At 52.3% G+C, this 17,485-nt stretch overlaps 5 protein-coding genes across 5 annotated transcripts; 3 read left to right on the top strand and 2 right to left on the bottom strand.

Moving 5' to 3' along the window:
- Window positions 1–692: 692 nt before the first annotated feature.
- On the bottom strand, window positions 693–893 carry A1O1_01838 (uncharacterized protein; the record flags this gene model as incomplete). The annotated part of the gene is made up of 1 exon (XM_007722750.1): window positions 693–893. A coding segment is annotated over one exon (201 nt), but the record flags the coding sequence as incomplete, so codon positions are not given.
- A 2,206-nt stretch (window positions 894–3,099) lies between these two features.
- On the top strand, window positions 3,100–3,807 carry A1O1_01837 (uncharacterized protein; the record flags this gene model as incomplete). The annotated part of the gene is made up of 3 exons (XM_007722749.1): window positions 3,100–3,264; window positions 3,322–3,495; window positions 3,547–3,807. 3 exons carry the CDS (start codon window positions 3,100–3,102, stop codon window positions 3,805–3,807), a joined length of 600 nt encoding a protein of 199 aa, XP_007720939.1.
- A 715-nt stretch (window positions 3,808–4,522) lies between these two features.
- On the top strand, window positions 4,523–6,948 carry A1O1_01836 (serine/threonine protein kinase; the record flags this gene model as incomplete). Its single annotated transcript, XM_007722748.1, has 2 exons — window positions 4,523–5,806; window positions 5,860–6,948. 2 exons carry the CDS (start codon window positions 4,523–4,525, stop codon window positions 6,946–6,948), a joined length of 2,373 nt encoding a protein of 790 aa, XP_007720938.1.
- A 2,019-nt stretch (window positions 6,949–8,967) lies between these two features.
- A1O1_01835 (uncharacterized protein) lies at window positions 8,968–12,970 on the top strand (the record flags this gene model as incomplete). Its single annotated transcript, XM_007722747.1, has 2 exons — window positions 8,968–10,173; window positions 10,226–12,970. 2 exons carry the CDS (start codon window positions 8,968–8,970, stop codon window positions 12,968–12,970), a joined length of 3,951 nt encoding a protein of 1,316 aa, XP_007720937.1.
- Window positions 12,971–13,280: 310 nt separating this feature from the next.
- Window positions 13,281–14,373, bottom strand: A1O1_01834 (uncharacterized protein; the record flags this gene model as incomplete). Its single annotated transcript, XM_007722746.1, has 2 exons — window positions 13,281–14,075; window positions 14,191–14,373. 2 exons carry the CDS (start codon window positions 14,371–14,373, stop codon window positions 13,281–13,283), a joined length of 978 nt encoding a protein of 325 aa, XP_007720936.1.
- Between the last annotated feature and the right edge of the window lie 3,112 nt (window positions 14,374–17,485).

Here is a 17,485-nt window from a genome sequence, read left to right as displayed (position 1 = left end):
CGGTTGCATCCTTTGGACTTGCTTGCATTGAGAGGCCTACAACCTCCAACCTTGTTGAGAAGTCCCTCCGGCAATGGTATCAATGCCCCAAAAGTTTGCTGAGAATCCTTTCTGCTGCAAGGGACATGATGCACCAAATCTCATGAAAGTTTCTACTAGACTTCGAAAGAGCTTCCATGATCTGCCAAAGGACAAGTAGTCATGAAACCCTTGTTGACTCCGGGAGCTGTGCATAACCCCAGAGCCGGAACTGGACTCATCCCTTGGGAATTCCTCGCGACATTGTGATGAATTATCCGCCATTCATTGCAAGGAATCATTACATCCATTGTGTCAGTCGAAGTGAATCAGCCAGAGGAAATTGCACAGTGTTATCATTCAGGGAGAGAATAAACTACAATCTCTGCAAAGTAGTATAGTTATGGCAACCGGTTGCCGTGTACAGTAATCCCAGCAGTTCCACAGGTTGATTCAACCTAACCCTGGAGCAACATATATCAAATGCCAATAGCAAATCCTTCGGCTGGCTCGTCGTGCACCTTCCTTATTGCTGAAAGCATCCTACTTCCATCAAAATAGGAGTGCATCAGAATCAAGGGCAGGTCTGGCTCGTTTGGCTCAACGTCTCAAAATGGCAATGTCTTCCTGTGGGTGGCACTTTCAGCAATATGTTCGACGACATTTCGGGCGGATCCAAAAGAAAAGGGAGTATATACCCATTTCAGTCCCTGTGGAGAATGGCCATTGCAAACGACATATTGGATGTGGTATTTGTCGAGCTTCCTTGTCACCTTGAAGGATCCAGCCTCGTTCTTGGTCGAGAGGAAGTCTTCCAGCTTATCCTTGTGAATGAACTGGCTCGGGATGATTTGCTGCATGGTTTTCTGTCTCATTACATAGATGATCGTCTCAAGGGAGGGCTGGACGGAACTCTAGCAGTATTTAGAGATATTGCGCGGGCATTTGGAGACTTCTGAGTGATGTGACCGTGACTAACAGCGTATGATCAAAGCACAAGACCAAAAAAAGGGAATAAACAGACACGAAGAACATCAGGAACCTCGGTTTTATCAGGCAGGGCAGGAAGGGTCGAGAAAATATTCACCCCCTTGGAAAGTGAGGCGATGAGGGGAGCCCTGTCACTTCAGCCCTGGGCCTTGCACGTCCCGAACACATTTCGATCATGTCCTGAGATGGACAACTAAAGTACAATGCATCACCATTGCCTCAGGCTCGATAAAGGACCGTGCAAAAGATGTGAGAATTCCAGCCTGTATCTCAGGTAAGAGGCGCCTTCACATGAGACAACTGTTGCACTAGCTCGACAAGAACCGGTGAAAAGGGTGCAGGATGATCGAATGTCGTGCAAGGCAGACTTCAGCGTGGCTGTGTATATGCACAGTTGACTCGCCAACATCGACAAGGGCTCTAACCAGACTGGTTGTACGGACGGACTGTGGCAGGAGTCATGAATCCATGGCTGACACAATCCCATGTCGCCTATCCTGAGTGTTTGATTGCTCCTGGCGCCTCGGGCAACTCTGCCTCTCTGCCTCTTATCACCGTGACCATCTCACCCCTCACACGACACAATCATCGAGTCAACCCCCCGCCCTCGCTTAGAGAACAAATCAGCCGAATGAAGTCATCAGCCTGATTCCTGACCTCCTGAGAATCGATATCGCGGCAGATAGCCCGACAGATAGGCCTTCAGCCTTACCCCGAGGAGGCCACCACCGAAGCGATCCTGGAGTCTGTACATGCAAGCAAGATAGTTCCTGCAGCAACCTCGTGATGACACCCAGTAGCCACCAGAGAGCAGAATGCGGCATTGACCTCGCTGTCACAATGGGGCTGCATTCCATCCCAGCCATGTTCGAGGTTTGCACCACGTCTTAGGCAGAGCCCTTCTTCCCCTGCACGACGGTCGGGAAGTTGTTGAGGAGGAGCCATGGCGGTGTCGCCGTTTCTGCAGTATTGGATTGAGCAAAGGCCTTCATTGATGCCCTATGACTATCTCCAAGAGCGTCTCGAGGCGTCGTTGGCTGATGAGCATGATCCCTCTTTTGTCGAACTGCTGGTTGAGACGACGGATGTATCAGTAGCCAACAGTCGTGACTCTACATATGGATCCTTTCCAGAGACACCGTCAAGAGCATCAGAAGGCAGGCAGTCAAACAAGTTGGTGCTACCTTTATTGGCCATATATGACAAGGACGATCTCAGACATAGGTTAACGGTTAGTGACTACCTATCTTGGAGGATCTGATCACTGATCAAGTGGGAAGCGACAATGGGACTCCTTCCAATTGATGTCTGTTCGTCACGTCTACAAGGTTTCCATCCTTTGCTAACTCCGACAGCTTCATCCGACAGCGAAACTCCATTAGTCCGCTCAGCATCAACCATGAACTACTGATGGGCTTGCTGGAAACGTGTCACATTTCACTCCGCTTCTTGGATTTTATCATCTGCTTCGGACCCAGAAATGGCGAGACGCGATTGACGCCTCCATCGATATGGACATGCCCAACGATGCAAACTGTGGCGGGCAATGACAGACCACAAGACTTTGGTAAGAAGCCGATGACAGATGCGACTGTCATGATTTAATGAAGAAGAGTGTGCATACTTAGTGCGATTTCCAGAGATCAACCACCGCTCAGAGTCCAAGCCATGGTCAACGAGACAGTTTCTCCTATATCACCAGTTACCAAACACTCGACCTGCTACGGTCGTTTTCGTTGGCATTGGAAAGGTGGCGGCAAAATCGCTACAGGACTACCTGCGCTGCTATGGGAATCCGGGACAATCGACGTCGTGGGACATTCACTTTGTAATATTAAGCCGCGTTCTAGCGAGCTGGCGTCCTTATCTAGGGTACCTGGCCGAAGAAGTCAATATTCAGGTTGGTCCTACCTACCTTCAACAAATTCCCCTATTCACCGAGGGCAGGCGGATCAAGTCATTTTGGCCGATCTCGACGGAGAGAATGTCGAACTTGCAAGACTCCACGAGCGACAATATCTAAAACAACTCGAGGATGCAGTGGACGAGGCAGCCTCGAACCTCGCCCACACAAGGGACTCAGCTGAGACAATGCGCGTGAGTATCAGCATCCACAGAAACTACATGGTAGAAGCTGCTTCACTAGACAACCATGCCATCCTCGACCATGCATTCCTGGATCTTGTCCAGAACTTGAGGCATCACGAGGCTCAGGTGAAGACGTTGCAGCGCAAGGTCAGAAGTGCTTCTGAATTGGTAACATCACATCCCATCCCTTCCCATCTCTCGTTCAATTGAGGACTAATGGCGTAGGTCTCGAGGTTTTTGGATCTCAGCAACAGCACTGCTCTGAAAAATCTAGCACTAGCTTCTGCCCGCGAGAATGCTGTGATGCATGAGCTTACGAAAAAGACTACTCAAGACGCGGCAACAGTCAAGATTCTTACCGTCCTGACTCTCATTTATCTTCCGGCAACAGTCATCTCGGTAGGCACGGATGGCGTCGTCGTATGTACCGTCGGACTGAGGCAGTAGCAGAACTTCTTCTCGACTTCTTTCGTCAACAGTGTCACTAGGCCGGACGGAAGCACATTCCTCGTGGTCGCCAGCAATTGGTGGATTCTTTTTGCTGCCGCCTTACCGCTCACGGGAATCACCATATACGTGTGGAAGTTCTACGTGCACAAAGAGATCTCCGGACAGTATCCTGCTTGGTGGAGGCTCGTGCAGCGAGGCTACAATAACGTGGTCTCGGTTGCGTTGCGCACTCGACGCCAGCGAGACAACTCGTTTGAATGATTAGGCTGCGTATCCTCGGATGCGATACGAGGTAGAGATGCGCACTTATGTGACGGCAGCTGCGCAAAATGCCTTGCACATATCACGGGGCAATCGTGAGCTGGCATTCTCGAATCCATGTCCCCTGGCGGACACTCTCCACCAGCGGCCTGTACATGTCACATCCTCTCGCATGCGCTAATGCGAAACCAATATTCTGTCACAACCCTCGGTTGATGGGCACGGGCACGGCTGAGACATGCTCGAATGCCTCGTTGCCTTGCAGGCTTGCTTTGCTCAGGAAGCAGGACTATTCTCTTGATCGGGCGGCCGACCCTGGTGATGCTGGTGAGGCTTAGAGCAACGTCTAACCCGGGGAAGGTTGTCCAGCCGTGAGACTGCGTGGACTGTTCACGATGAATTGTCCCGAGAAAGGCCTTATACATCACAGCAGGTCCATGTTGTAGCACGTTCTTACTACCAGCCGTCTCACTTCCTCTAACGCTCATGTCCTCACGCCGATATGAAAGCTATATTCAAGAAGCTACGTCCTAGTCAATCGCCCTCGGATGGTAGGATCATATATCAATGCTTGTCCAGCCTGAGCAGATACTGACATGTCTCAGATAGTTCGAACCGATCTCTGAAATCTCCGGTTCCCCACAGACTGAGACGGATGGTGTGGGTTCCACCACCCGCGGGCCAGCATACCAATACATTACTGAGTGCCGCTACCATGGTGGCCCAGACACCTAGTTCATCCCAGGGAGTAACTCCAAGTCAACGGCCTCCCCCAGCTCGGCCTAGTGCACCTTCCCATACATCAACCGCCAACTTCGAAGAATCGAATACGTCCACGACGCAGCATCACCGAGTCCCTTCTTTCTCAGTACAGAAAGCGTCTGATCCGCCTGTTGAAGCCGTAGCGCCAAAGTCTCCAGGTTACCTTTCACCCCGCGGACACCATTCGCGCTCGAGTAGTGTCGGGAGCACTAGCGGGCGTGAGCTACCATTCGAGATCACTGAGGATGAGCTCTTGCCTCGCATTCTACCAGAGGATACGGAATGCAAATTGCGCATCACCTTTGACGTCCGAGATGGCAAACCCAATCAGCGACAGTTCATCTTCCCGTCTCGGAAGGCCTGGGTCGCGCCGCCTTCGTACGAGCAACTCTACCAACAGATCATCGGCCAACTCAGCACCCACAAGAAAGAAATCTTACAGAATCCCCAGAACTTGGGGATTGAAGTCTATCGCCGGCATGGGTCTTGCTTGGTGGTTGGGGCCAGACACGAAGGGCCATACTCTGTCATCGAAGACTACGACGCCGAAGTCCTGGAACAAAAGGCAATCCAGAATATATGTGGATTCATTCATCTGTATCCATTCGAACCGTTCCGCCTGGAGATTTGCCTCCATTTTTCGTCCATTCGCAAAACTCCTCAAGAGCCCGACGGAAAGTATTTCAGGATGGTTACTAACGAGATCAACTCAAAGATGTCTGACAACAACTTTCTAGACCAGGAATTCCTACCTCGCATTCACCGTGATCAATTGACATCAGCCCACATCATAGAACAAATCCTTGTTGAGGAGCCGCGACATCTTCCGGAGAGGTTTGGTACTGACCGCAAGAGTCTTTCCCGTGTGATCGTTGAGAAGGGTGCTTCCATCTTGTTCATCGCCTGCGTGTGCCGATACATGGAGATCGATCTGATCCTACACCTGATATTCGAACATAAATACAACGACGCCAGCCTGCCACAGCTAGGTGATGACGCATGCCCAAAAGCGTCTTGCGACAGCTCCGTCAAAAACCTCCTCAAGCAGCTGAAGGCATTTTTTGCTCGAAGCATCGAGTGTGACGGTAAGAGACACGGTCTGGAAGATGACGAGGTTATGCCCATTATGAACATCCCGAACTGTAGTACAGGATCAAAGGAAACCAAACTCGGCGAGGGATCATATGGCAGCGTGACGGCGGTTACAATCGATCATTCGCACCATTATCTTACGGGAGTGAGTGGCTGCTGCTTCATGATACCAAGCTACAGCGTCGCTAACGGTAGCAGGATCCCGACCGGACTTTTGCTCTTAAGAAGTTTACTGACCACGGGGACTTTGCGGCCTCATTCGTTCGAGAATTCTCCATGCTCGAGCGACTGTTCCGAAAGAAACATCCACATATCGTCACTCATATAACAAGTTGGACCCAACGAAATGTTCATTACATTCTGTATCCTCGCGCGACGCGCAATCTTCGAATACACATGAAATCCCACAGGTCACCAGGAAGAAGTGGAGTCAATGTTGCCTGGCTATTGCGCCAATTCAACGGCCTGGCCAGCGGGCTTCGCAGTATTCACGAAATGACGGAAGAGGCTCCCGGCATGAACCAAAACAACCACTTTGTATACGGATACCACCATGACATCAAGCCGGAGAACATTCTTCTGTTTGAACATGTTGAGGGAAGGAACCCAGTTTTCAAGCTGTCCGATTTTGGAGCAGGCAAGTTCCACATCATGCCTAAGAACCATTTCAACAAGCCCAGCCAACAGAGCTCTCAGCTTCGTGGCACATTGTCGTACTACGGCCCGGAATACCGGGGATCCAAGACAAGACCCTTCGACATCTGGGCCCTGGCTTGCGTCTTCTTTGAAGCCACGATCTGGTTCGCCTTGCCTCATAACCACCTTGCCATATTTCAGTCTCTGCGCGAGGAAGAATCACGCCAAATTTTCGGCTGGAGAGACGACTTTTACTGGAGAGAGTGCGGGAATGGTTCAGCCAAAATCGAACTCCGGCCGGCAGTCACGGAATATTTCGCATTGCTGGGAGGAGAATTGGCCAAAGGGCCGGATGAGATCGGTCGTCTCTTGCTTGGGATGTTAGATCTGATCATGGAGTGCTTCAAGATACAGCCTCAAGAGAGACCTAAAGTGGGAGAGCTCTGCGACAGGCTCGACGAACTCCAAAAGAAGGCAGAGACACTGTTCAAGAACTTTGAACGCGAGGTCTCGACCCCATCGGGGAGTTCAGGCCACAGCGTCAAGTCGAATGACGGCAACGTCTCGGAGAGCGAAGACTTCTTTACACGATCGCCGAGCCAGCGGAACCACACCTTCCCGGAAGATCAGGCATCTCATCGCCATCGATGATATGGGCTTCTGCAGATATCTTGACTGCCTATCACTTGGTGTTTCACACAATCATCACCGGCAATCGGTGACTATCGGCCATTGTTCTTTCTCTCCCTTTTTTTCCTTTGCATGATGACTGCCCGTGTACACTGGCGAACCGGAGTGGACTTGTTTCCCTCGGTAGCCGACCCTACAAAAGAGCAGTCTGGAGGAAGAATGCATCCAATCTTTTCTTGTCATTGACCAAGCCTGGCGTTGGTAGCGAGCGGTATTCTCACTCTTCCATGGGCTCATGCATTCACTGTTCAGTTTCAGGTTTTGTTTCTGCCCTCGTTCATCCATCAATTGCATCAACGACATCAGCGGGCTGGAATGCGTCGGTTGGGAAATCGGAGACTTGAACTTGGCAAAAAAGCGGAGAACAGGAGCTATTATCAGCTTGTTGAAAAGACCCGCTTAAGGTAACGACTGTATGAATGACTCGGCTGCGGGATGAATATCTCATAACTTCGATTGACCACTGCATGGTACACTGGAATAGGGGTATTGATTGGTTCTGAGTATGGGTGGAATCGGAATGAGGTACTGGCATGGATCCCTAAAAAGGCCCCCCGGGAAAAAGGCGTTTTGCGGCGTTTGGGGCTTTTGTTCATATACCCGGGCCAGCCAGCCAGGAAAGAGAGATGAGGTGCTTTGGGAATGGAGATTTGGCGCTGAAAGGTTGATCCACGACTAGAGGTTGAAATATTGCAGTGGAACATTTCAACTATGGCCCGGATGAGTGAGTGTGTTGTTTGTTGAGGAGCAAATATATACCTTGATCGGAACTTGGGCACATAGATGTAGTGAGTTGGTGTTGAACAATCCGAGGCGCATGAGCAAAACATGCTCTGGTCTTTCAGCAAAGGGTTGGGTGAAGGGGCAGGAGGGCCTTCAGGGTTCAGGGAGAAGGTGCTCAGACATCTACTCACTCAGCCGCATTAGAATGAATAGCCCTTGTTCCTATATCAGGTAGAGGTAGAGGTAAGCTCTCTGGGAACTGACTTGGACGGTTGGACCTGAAGGAGAGAATTTCTTATAGGATAACAGAAGGCATATTGATGTGTCTTCATGTCCTGGACACATGTTGGAGTCCAACCATTTATCCTTCTAAGTTCTCAGCCTTGAAGCCCCTGAACCCCTGAACCGGTGAACCCGCTTACATAATCCGACCCCGCTTGGCACCACAGGCACAGATTTGTCCTGAACACCATCCTCGCTTCTCGGCAGAACTCACGATCAACGAATCCGAGCAAGTGCATGTTCTTCTCGTTCAATGTGAAATCATCGGCCGTAGAGAGGGATCTCAAACACCTGTTGCCTCTCTCGCGATCACTACTGGGAAGAAATGTGGCCCTCAGATCTGATTCCTGAAAAGAATGGAGCTAGGAGACTTACAAGCTGGCATCGATGAATCATGATGTCAGATCATCGGCCGCACAGGAGTCGAAGTACTAACCATGAGTACATCTCTCAGTACATGGGATCCAAGATGAGGTACCTTCCTAGGTACCTACGAAGTAAGCGGTGGCAATGGCAATGACAACACGACCGGGCTGTTAGTATTTGTCTGTTCAACGCTACTCACTAAATAAACGACTTGAACCTGACTATCTCAACGAAAAAACGATTCTGGGTTGTGAGTTCTATGGCGGCTGACGGCTGCAGGTACGTGAGAAGGTACTTTCAATCTCTGACTGCCCAGGCCACCAACAATCGTGGGTTCTGAACGATTGTGATACGGACAATTTGTCGACGATTGCTTGGTCTATTCTGCAGAGGAGGTCGAATGCTCGGGTCTTTTCGAGGTTGACCTTGGAAATACTGTGGACTGAAATACTGTTCTGTGCTGGAGTAAGGCTGAGTGGGCTGAAGAAGAGGTATTGCTGAGACGTACGCTTAAGGACGGGTGCAGTCTCAGCTCAGCATCAGTCATACCTCTCAAACCTCAATTGGGGTCAAGTATTTACATTGTTGAGGCGATCTCAGGTCTCTTCGATGGACGTCAACTACTTCACCTGCACCCTGGGTCAAGCAGTCTACCACCAGCAAGAGAAATCGTACAAGACCATCAACGAGTTCATCGATCACAAAGCACGCCAACTCCCAGACCTGGCCGTTGTCGGGTTCTATCAGCCCGGCCAGGACAGATCCGATGGACCATGGAATTCACGGGTCTTGAGCTTCAAGGACATACAAGAAGGCTGTGCCGTAGTGGCGCAGACTCTCTCGGAGGAGTTGCATGCCAGGGCTGGCGAAACAGTGGCGCTGCTGTGCCCGAGTTCGGCGAGCTTTCTGTTTACTTGGCTCGCGCTCATTCAACTGGGCCATCCGGTCTTGCTTATCGCACCTCAGTGTTCTGCTTCGGCTGTTGCCCATCTATGCCAGACGTGTCAAGTTACGTATTTGCTCTATGATGAGATGTACGAAGACCTGGCGGCCATTGCAAAGACTACAGCGTCTGGCAAACATTATGCCTCCTTATCAACTCTCTTGGTACCGTTCGTCGAGGACGGAATATTTGATGTCGTGCAGCAGCAACCAAAAGAGCGCTTGAGGAGAACGGTCAATGTCAAAGACACAGACGTCGCATACCTCCATCATACCTCTGGCACGTCGACCGGCATTTCCAAACCCATCCCACAAAGTCACCGTGCGGCTGTGGGAGTCCTCCCCACCCTGCGCGGCAGCAGACAAGCAACGTTTACCACGACACCCTTGTACCATGGTGGAATCGCAGATTTGTTCCGTGCGTGGACCAGCAACGCCTTGATTTGGCTGTTTCCTGGGAAAGAACTCCCTATTACGGCGGCGAATGTGTGCAAATGTCTTGAAGTGGCAGCAGACAGTGCTGAGGAACATAGGCTTCCGGAAATCAAATACTTTTCCTCCGTGCCTTACGTCCTACAAATGATGGCGGATGACCGGCGAGGCCTTCAATATCTGCAGCTGATGGATATCGTCGGTGTAGGTGGCGCAGCATCACCAGCAGAGGTTGGAGACAGGCTTGTGCAGAATGGCGTCAATTTGATTTCTCGGTTTGGGAGTGCTGAATGCGGCTTTCTGTTGTCTTCTCACCGAAACTTCGAGGGTGATAGAGAATGGCAATACCTCAGGTCAACGCCTGGCAGACAGAATCTTCAGTTCGAGCCACGAGAAGACGGACTCGCCGAGCTTGTCATCCAGTGTGGCTGGCCTCATATGGTATTGCGGTTTTGCATTCTTTTGCTCTAGGACCCAAACTGATCTTGACCAGGCGAAGCACAATCGTGATGACGGGTCGTATGCGACGTCCGATCTGTTCAGCCCTCACCCCAACATTCCCAACGCATGGCGGTACCATTCACGAGCGGATTCTCAGCTGACACTCATCACGGGTAAGAAGTTCGATCCAGCTCCGCTGGAGGATGCCATATGTGCCGCTTCAGCCCTTATAAGTGATGCCCTCATCTTTGGCAATGGCCGACCGTACCCCGGTGTTCTCCTTTTCCGTTCACGAGAGGCTAGGCCGAAGCCGGATGAGGCCGTGTCGGCAGAAATAAGCCCTATAATCGACAATCTGAACAAGGAAAGTCAGAGTCACGCCCGGATACCGCGAAACATGCTCATCCTCATGCCGTACGTGGAAGAACCGAGTCTGGAGAAAAGCAGCAAAGGGACCATCCTGCGCAACAAGGCCGAGGAGCGATACGCAGACTACATCACTATCGCTTACCAACAGATCCTCCCGGACAGACCGACAGACGTCCCAGACGACGACATCCCTAAAGTGGTTCGCATTATCATCGTCACAACGGTTGGGGGCGTGGGGACCGACAGCAACCACGACCTGCACTCGGAACCGTTAACGGACGACACAGACTTATTTGCTTACGGCGTCGACTCTGTAGCCAGCATGCAGATCCGCCAGGCACTGTGCCAACTTCTCCCGGGATCCAGGGGTGCAGCTTTGCCGATGTCGGTGGTAGAAGACGCCGGGACGATTTCTCGTCTGAGCGAACTGATTGTGCGACTGCGGTCAGGAGATGGGGTCGAGAACGGTTTCGGAAGAGATCGAGATCGAGGGGAAGCGAAAGACCAAGAACAGCATCAACTCATGCTCGACTTGGTCAAAGAATACAGTGTCTTTCATTCTGCTAATCACCCGGCTATTTCCAGCTCCCAAGGCGACGCTGCCCCTCCAAACCACGGTCTTCAAGTTCTCTTGACAGGTCCGACAGGGTCACTGGGGAGCCATATCCTACACCAGCTTCTGTCAAACTCACGCGTATCAAAGATCCATCTCCTCGTCCGAGGCGCCAGCAGACACGCCTCCCGAGAACGTGTGATCAAAGCCCTTGGAGCTCGTCAGCTGGCGATACCCCCAGACTTCGATTCACGGACAACGGTTTGGCCATGCAGATTGGGCGACTCGAGGCTCGGACTGTCCAAAACCGATTATACACATCTATCATCACAGGTCGACGTGGTCATCCATCTGGCATGGAGCGTCAATTTCCTGCTTCCACTACGCAGTTTCGCCGGCACGCATCTCGCCGGATTGCGGAATTTACTGGATCTGGCCCTCGCTTCGCCTGACCGGTCGACTCCACCACGGTTCATCTTCTGTTCGAGCGTCGCAGCCGTGTCGAACTACTGCAGTAACAGCCTTGCTTCTGATCGCGGCGCTGAGACGGCCCAGACTCTGGTCTCGATTCCGGAACAGTGTATCGGCGATTCGCCATCGGTGGCCGGCCCAACGGGCTACGCGCGCTCGAAATGGGTCGCTGAGGCAATTTGCGAGGCTGCGCATCGTTCGACGAGGCTGAGACATCGGATCTCCATTGCTCGAATCGGCCAGCTGTCGGGGGCCAGTGATACGGGAGTTTGGAGCAAATCCGAGGCGTATCCGCTGATGCTGGCCAGCGCGAAAGTTACCGGGGTGTTGCCGGATCTGCAGAACGAGATACTGAACTGGTTGCCTGTCGATGTGGCGGCAAGGGCGTTTGTCGAGGATCTTCTCACAGATGCAGATGCAGATGCAAAAGTAGGTATTGGTCGGTCTAACCGAGACAAACTTGTTGAGGCACCTGTTGACGGGACAGATCATGGTCATGGGCAAAAACACGCGTATGGAGACAGTGGTGGTGACAACCTGCTCGATCGAAAGGAGTGTTTACTTTCCAACAGACGCAACTCATACAAGACAGCCCAGGACAGGATTGATGACATGCCCGATGGGACTGCCGACCTATCACCAGATGTTGGTATCACTGTCCACCATGTCTTAAACCCAGACACCAGCGTCCATTGGTCGGATTTGTTGACATGGAAATCACGGTATATTGAATCTCACGCAGCGGCAGGATCAGGATCTGGAGCGTCGAATTCTTCGTTCGAAGATCAACCCAAACCGGTTGCGTTCCAGATCGTCCCCGTCGACGAATGGCTGTCTCGTCTGGGTGCTCTTCAAGAAGATGATGCTACGAAAGGCCATCCAGCTCTCAAACTGCTCGGGTTCTGGAACGATGCGTATGGACGCCGATCAGCCAGGGACAGCGGCAGTGCTGAAGATGAAAATGACGATGGGGGTGGTGCTGAATTCAAGAGAAAGGGGGATGTTGATGTCGATATTGATGTCCATACCCATACTCAAGAACTCAACTTCAATAGGCAGTCCATCATGACCAACAACGACGAGATAAGCCAGGCAATTCAACTCGCACCAGGCCAGGATGTACCGGCAATGAGAGAGTCATGGTCAGAGGTGGAGACTCAGGCGATGACTGAGGACAAATCTCGCGGTCAGGAGCTGGATCATCCACATCGAGTGCCGCGACAATGTCCCTCTGCATCTGAGAACGGAGGTCTGGCGCAAAAGCAAAGACGACAAGGACAGACAACCTACGAGATGACCAAGACGTTTACCGCCATGCCCTCTCTCCAGCATGACACTGGCACCAGTATTGTCGACGAAGAATATGTTGTCAAGTTGTGGAAATGGGTCCAGAGTAACGTCTAGAGACCCCCGAGTGCCTGAGTACTCAATCTTCTGGATCTCGACGATTCTTCTCGAACGGGATTCGTCGCAAGTGTTCAACAAATAAATCGGATTATGTATTTTATATATGCTGTCCAATTACTTTTAGTATCTCTCTTTATTAGTTCCAGAGCAAGTCGGCCGACGATGCCCACAAAGCTCCTTCGACACGATCACTTTTCTCTGCCCGACAGGGCAATCTAAGGGCAGATGATCTCTATGCAAATTCCTCAGGCACCTTGGATGGCATGGAGGGCCATCCACCGCATCCACAATATTTTGGGTCGGTCGATCACCAGAATCCAGCGACACCACCGAACCCTGCGGCCTGAGGCAGGTCATCGGCATTCAGCAAGCCGACACCCTCCTCGATGAGGGTGGTCCAGACGGCATTTCTCGTGGAGAGCGGCCAGGCGGGAGTGTCCCAGTATCTAGCCAGGATGCCACGACTGTTGGCTTCGGCGATATGGGCACGCACGAGCGCCAGCTGCGTCTCGTTGAAGGTGGTGCCGTTGATGTCGCCGATCCAGCGGCTGAACTGGGTCGATGCGACTGGCGACACACTTGCGGTGATGTTGGCCTGGGTATCGTTCAGCAGCGCGAGGTTTGCGTCGAAGAAGTAGTCACGCTGCTGCACCGGCTGGATTTGGTCTAACGGCGTATTGCCCGTTCCGACCACCGTTACAGGGCCCGGGGTGACGTGTGTGCCGTTCCATGTGGTGAGGTAGTTGGCGTCGCGGAGGGGCTGGAGCGCCTCGACGACCACAGGCCAGGTGGTGTTTCCGGCCGTCTTGACGTCGATGAACAGATACAGCGTCTGGCCCGAGGAAGTGTCGAAGACGCCGTTGCGCGTGGGCGGAGACGACACGAAGCGCGAGTTTGGGTTCTCGCGCTTCAGCACGTTCAGGATCGGTTGGATGTAGAGCGAGTCCAGTGTGCGGGCGGGAGTCAAGGCGGACTCTTCGTGGCCCACGAACAGCGTGTCGTCGTACAGCCAGACATCGGCTTCGACGGACACGGCCCCCACAGAAAGCGCCGTGTAGAAGGGCACGTCGCGCCAGTAGTCGTTGTGCGAGTGAATCCGTTTCTGCGAGTCGTGGACAAGGTTAGAATGACACAATGTTATGAGCCGTGATAGATTATAGATGGGATTGCGATTGTATCAAGGTCTGTGTGACAGGAATTCTGGCAGGACCACTTACCGGTACTATTCCTCTGGTCAGGTCGGTCGGGTAGGTGTATGCGTCGCTGTTGTGGGTGTTGGACAGTATGTTCTGCAACGCGGCTGGAATGTCGAGCCCTTCCGCAGAAGCCGACGCTGGCAGCGGTGCGGCGGATGCTTGGAGCGCCAGGGGCAGCGCAACGGCCAGTAGTGATGCGATCATGGCGGGCGGCGACGACGACGACGAGATCCTGTTGAAGATCAAGTCAAGAAGGATCGGTGTAGGAGAGGACGAGACGCTGAAAACAAGTTAACAAGGGAAGTCGCTTCATTTTATGTTGTGGTGTTTTCGTCTTCGATGAAGGGTTTCTCTAATAATGTGGTCTGCCCGATGGAGCATCATTATTGAACGAAGCCTGGCCGTTGGAGTTTCTCCACGTTGTGGACACTTCAAGTTGGGTCCATTCACAGTCTTTCGGTTCCTGCGTTGGAGGCTCAAGCATCCAATCGTCCTTGGGAGATCCATACACGTGTATTCGAGGAATCCATGACTATCATCCCAGGCTCGACGGGCTCGACATCTCGTATACATGAGGGGGGCTTCGACGATTTCACTGGCTAACTTGGCTATGGTGCAAAGCACCGTCCCAAAGGCCGTTCCACAACTATATGCTGTCTATGTAGACAGAGGCTGCCGTAAACCCAACGGTCATGATCCACCTGTCTATACGAACGCACACGGAAAGTTGGTTGTCTGGCGTCCTATCCAACTACGTCGCCACGTGGGTTCGACCAATATCAAAAGTTCCTTTCCGCAGTCGGGTTGAGTACGATATTCGACAGTAGTCACTGATGCTAACGAACAACTTGCGGGAGGACAGCAGGACCCTACGGCAGCCTCTTGTCTCCGATCTCGCACGCATGACTGCCGTGAGTGCCGACTGGAGAGTATGCCTTTCGCCGACTCGTACCCAGGCCTTCGTGCCAATATTCAGTGCAGATCAGAGACGCCGCCGGACGTCAGGAACCAAGGCGGCACTGTGAGATGGTATCTACTGCCAGGATCACGGCATGACCAATATCCTCATCTTAGCCCTGCATACGCATGTCAGATTTCAGCATCCCACCTCCTCTTGGACACTTGTTCATTGTGTAAGGAGCCGCGTGTCGAGGGAGATATAGGGAGCGTTTAAAGTTAGAGATCTGGGCGTGAGGACAAACGAGCGCTTCGTCGGCCATCTTATAGCCATCGCAACTAGGGTGCAGGTCATGATGGTGACCAAGCCTGATCCAGTCGTTGGCAGATTTACCGGTAAGCCCGCAGGCTACAGAATTCGGCTGTTGCATGAGACTGGTTTGAAAGGCCTGGACTGTTGCAGGTAGCCCAGGTACTACTAGATGCTGAAGTCAGCGACCTTAGGACTGGTGCCACGACTGTCATGATTGACACCGCATGAGATGAAGAACGAATGGCCGCACTCGGGACTCGGGAGGAACGGCTCTGTTGACTTTTGGGAGTCCGTTGTTAGTGGAGATGGGCGTTTGGCATTGAGTAATATGACTGCGGTACATGTATGCAGTGCAGTGAGAGACAAGGCGTGCGTGACGACAAAGGAAGGAGGTGAGGTGCTGCTGTGGCGAGTGCGATCTCACCAGTGGCTGGAGCTGCGACATGGGCTGCAGTGGACCATGGAGGTCTTGGCTGTCGAATCAGCTGGAGGGTCACAAGGGTATGACGACATCTCGATCTCAAATATTGTATCCATGTTCCGATCTTCAAGTTCGACCTGGCCACCTTAGTACTGCCACTGTGGTACATCGACTGATGTCTCGTCGGGAGTCTCGGTTAGTCCAGTGATAAACCAGCTATTTCCCCTCGAGGCTCAGTCCAGGATAGAATCAAGAAATCACAAGTACTCGATTCTGCCTAGTGGTCCCCATACCGCACCCGCTTTCGGACGGGTAGTGACGCAGTTTGTATCCTCCTACGAGGCCTTTCCCCAGAGTGAAGTAACCCCTGGTGGCTCCTTCAAGTTCCAGGAGTGAAGCAGCAGGGGCCCTGAGGTAAGGTACCTACCAGGTATATATGAACAACTTACTTCTCTCCATCTCCTTATTCCTCTTCTCTACACCTACCACCTCATCACGCCATCTCACAGCCTACCCTTCAAACCCGCCTTCGTCGACCGACCTACGAGGTCATATCCAACTTCAGTTCCAATCCGAACCAGCCACCATGCAGCTCTCCAACGCCCTCATCTACTCTCTCCTCGCCACAGTGCCAGCTCTGGCTCAAACCGACACCCTGCCAGCAGCCGGTAGTGGAGCATCCGGAGTCATTGCCTCAGCCTCTGGTACCGTCGGTTCTGCAATCTCCTCTGCGTCAGCCTCAGCTGCGGCCAGCTCCCTCTCTTCCATCACCTCCGCAGCCTCTGAATCTGCGGCTTCTGCATCAGCCTCTCTCACAAACGCCGATTCCTCCGTTGCCTCCAGCTTTGACTCCGCTACTGGTGCACTTTCTAGCAGCATCTCAAGCCTCAGTTCTGCGGCTGCCAGCGGTGCCACTGGAGCTGCGTCTTCCCTTTCCTCCCTTAGCTCGGGCGCCAGCTCGGTTTTGAGCAGCATCTCAGGTGCAGCTGGTAGTGCCTTGAGCAGCGCCTCAAGCCGGGCCAGCTCTATCGAATCCTCGGCATCCTCGGTCATTTCTTCTGCCACTGCCTCCGGTTCCAGTGCCGCAGCTGGAACTGCGTCTGCTGCATCCTCTGGAAACGCTGCTGCTGCCATGCCAACTGCATTGTCTGGTGCTGCGGGCGCTGCCATTCTGGGTCTGGCTGCATTGCTGTGAACAGTCTGACATTGAGCATCTGTGGGTGTTGGAAAATCATACAATTACGACCAGCACATAAGCAAGCATCAAGGGTGGAATCATGATACAGTACAGGGCATCAGTTAGCATATGGGCGAAGCGCGTTGCTCAATGTAATTAATCATGGTGATTGAACCACTCAAAATAGTGTCAAAAACTGCAGTTTCTATCTGACTATTCTCGGCTCATGTCATAGATGCCAATCATTCCCATCCACGTATCATATGACTTGCTTGCCATTGAAACAGTTGATACTTTGGAGTTGTCCACAACTGTCGTACTTTGGCCTTTTTGAGTGGGAGTTACCACGGTTCTGTCACGGACAGGTCGACGCTGGACCCATAACATGTTCTTGCATACCATCGATGCATAATCAAATACGAAATGATCTAGTTCCCAGCCTCATCATGTGTCAGCAAGAGCCCGTTGAATCTGACGAGCGCAATCACCCGTTGGGGATGTCAGCTTA

This window comes from Capronia coronata (assembly GCF_000585585.1).
Source record: "Capronia coronata CBS 617.96 chromosome Unknown acBCG-supercont1.2, whole genome shotgun sequence".
Classification (NCBI taxonomy): domain Eukaryota; kingdom Fungi; phylum Ascomycota; class Eurotiomycetes; order Chaetothyriales; family Herpotrichiellaceae; genus Capronia; species Capronia coronata.
The sequence above is the reverse complement of the archived record's forward strand: the minus strand, read 5'-3'. Positions and strand labels throughout refer to the sequence as shown.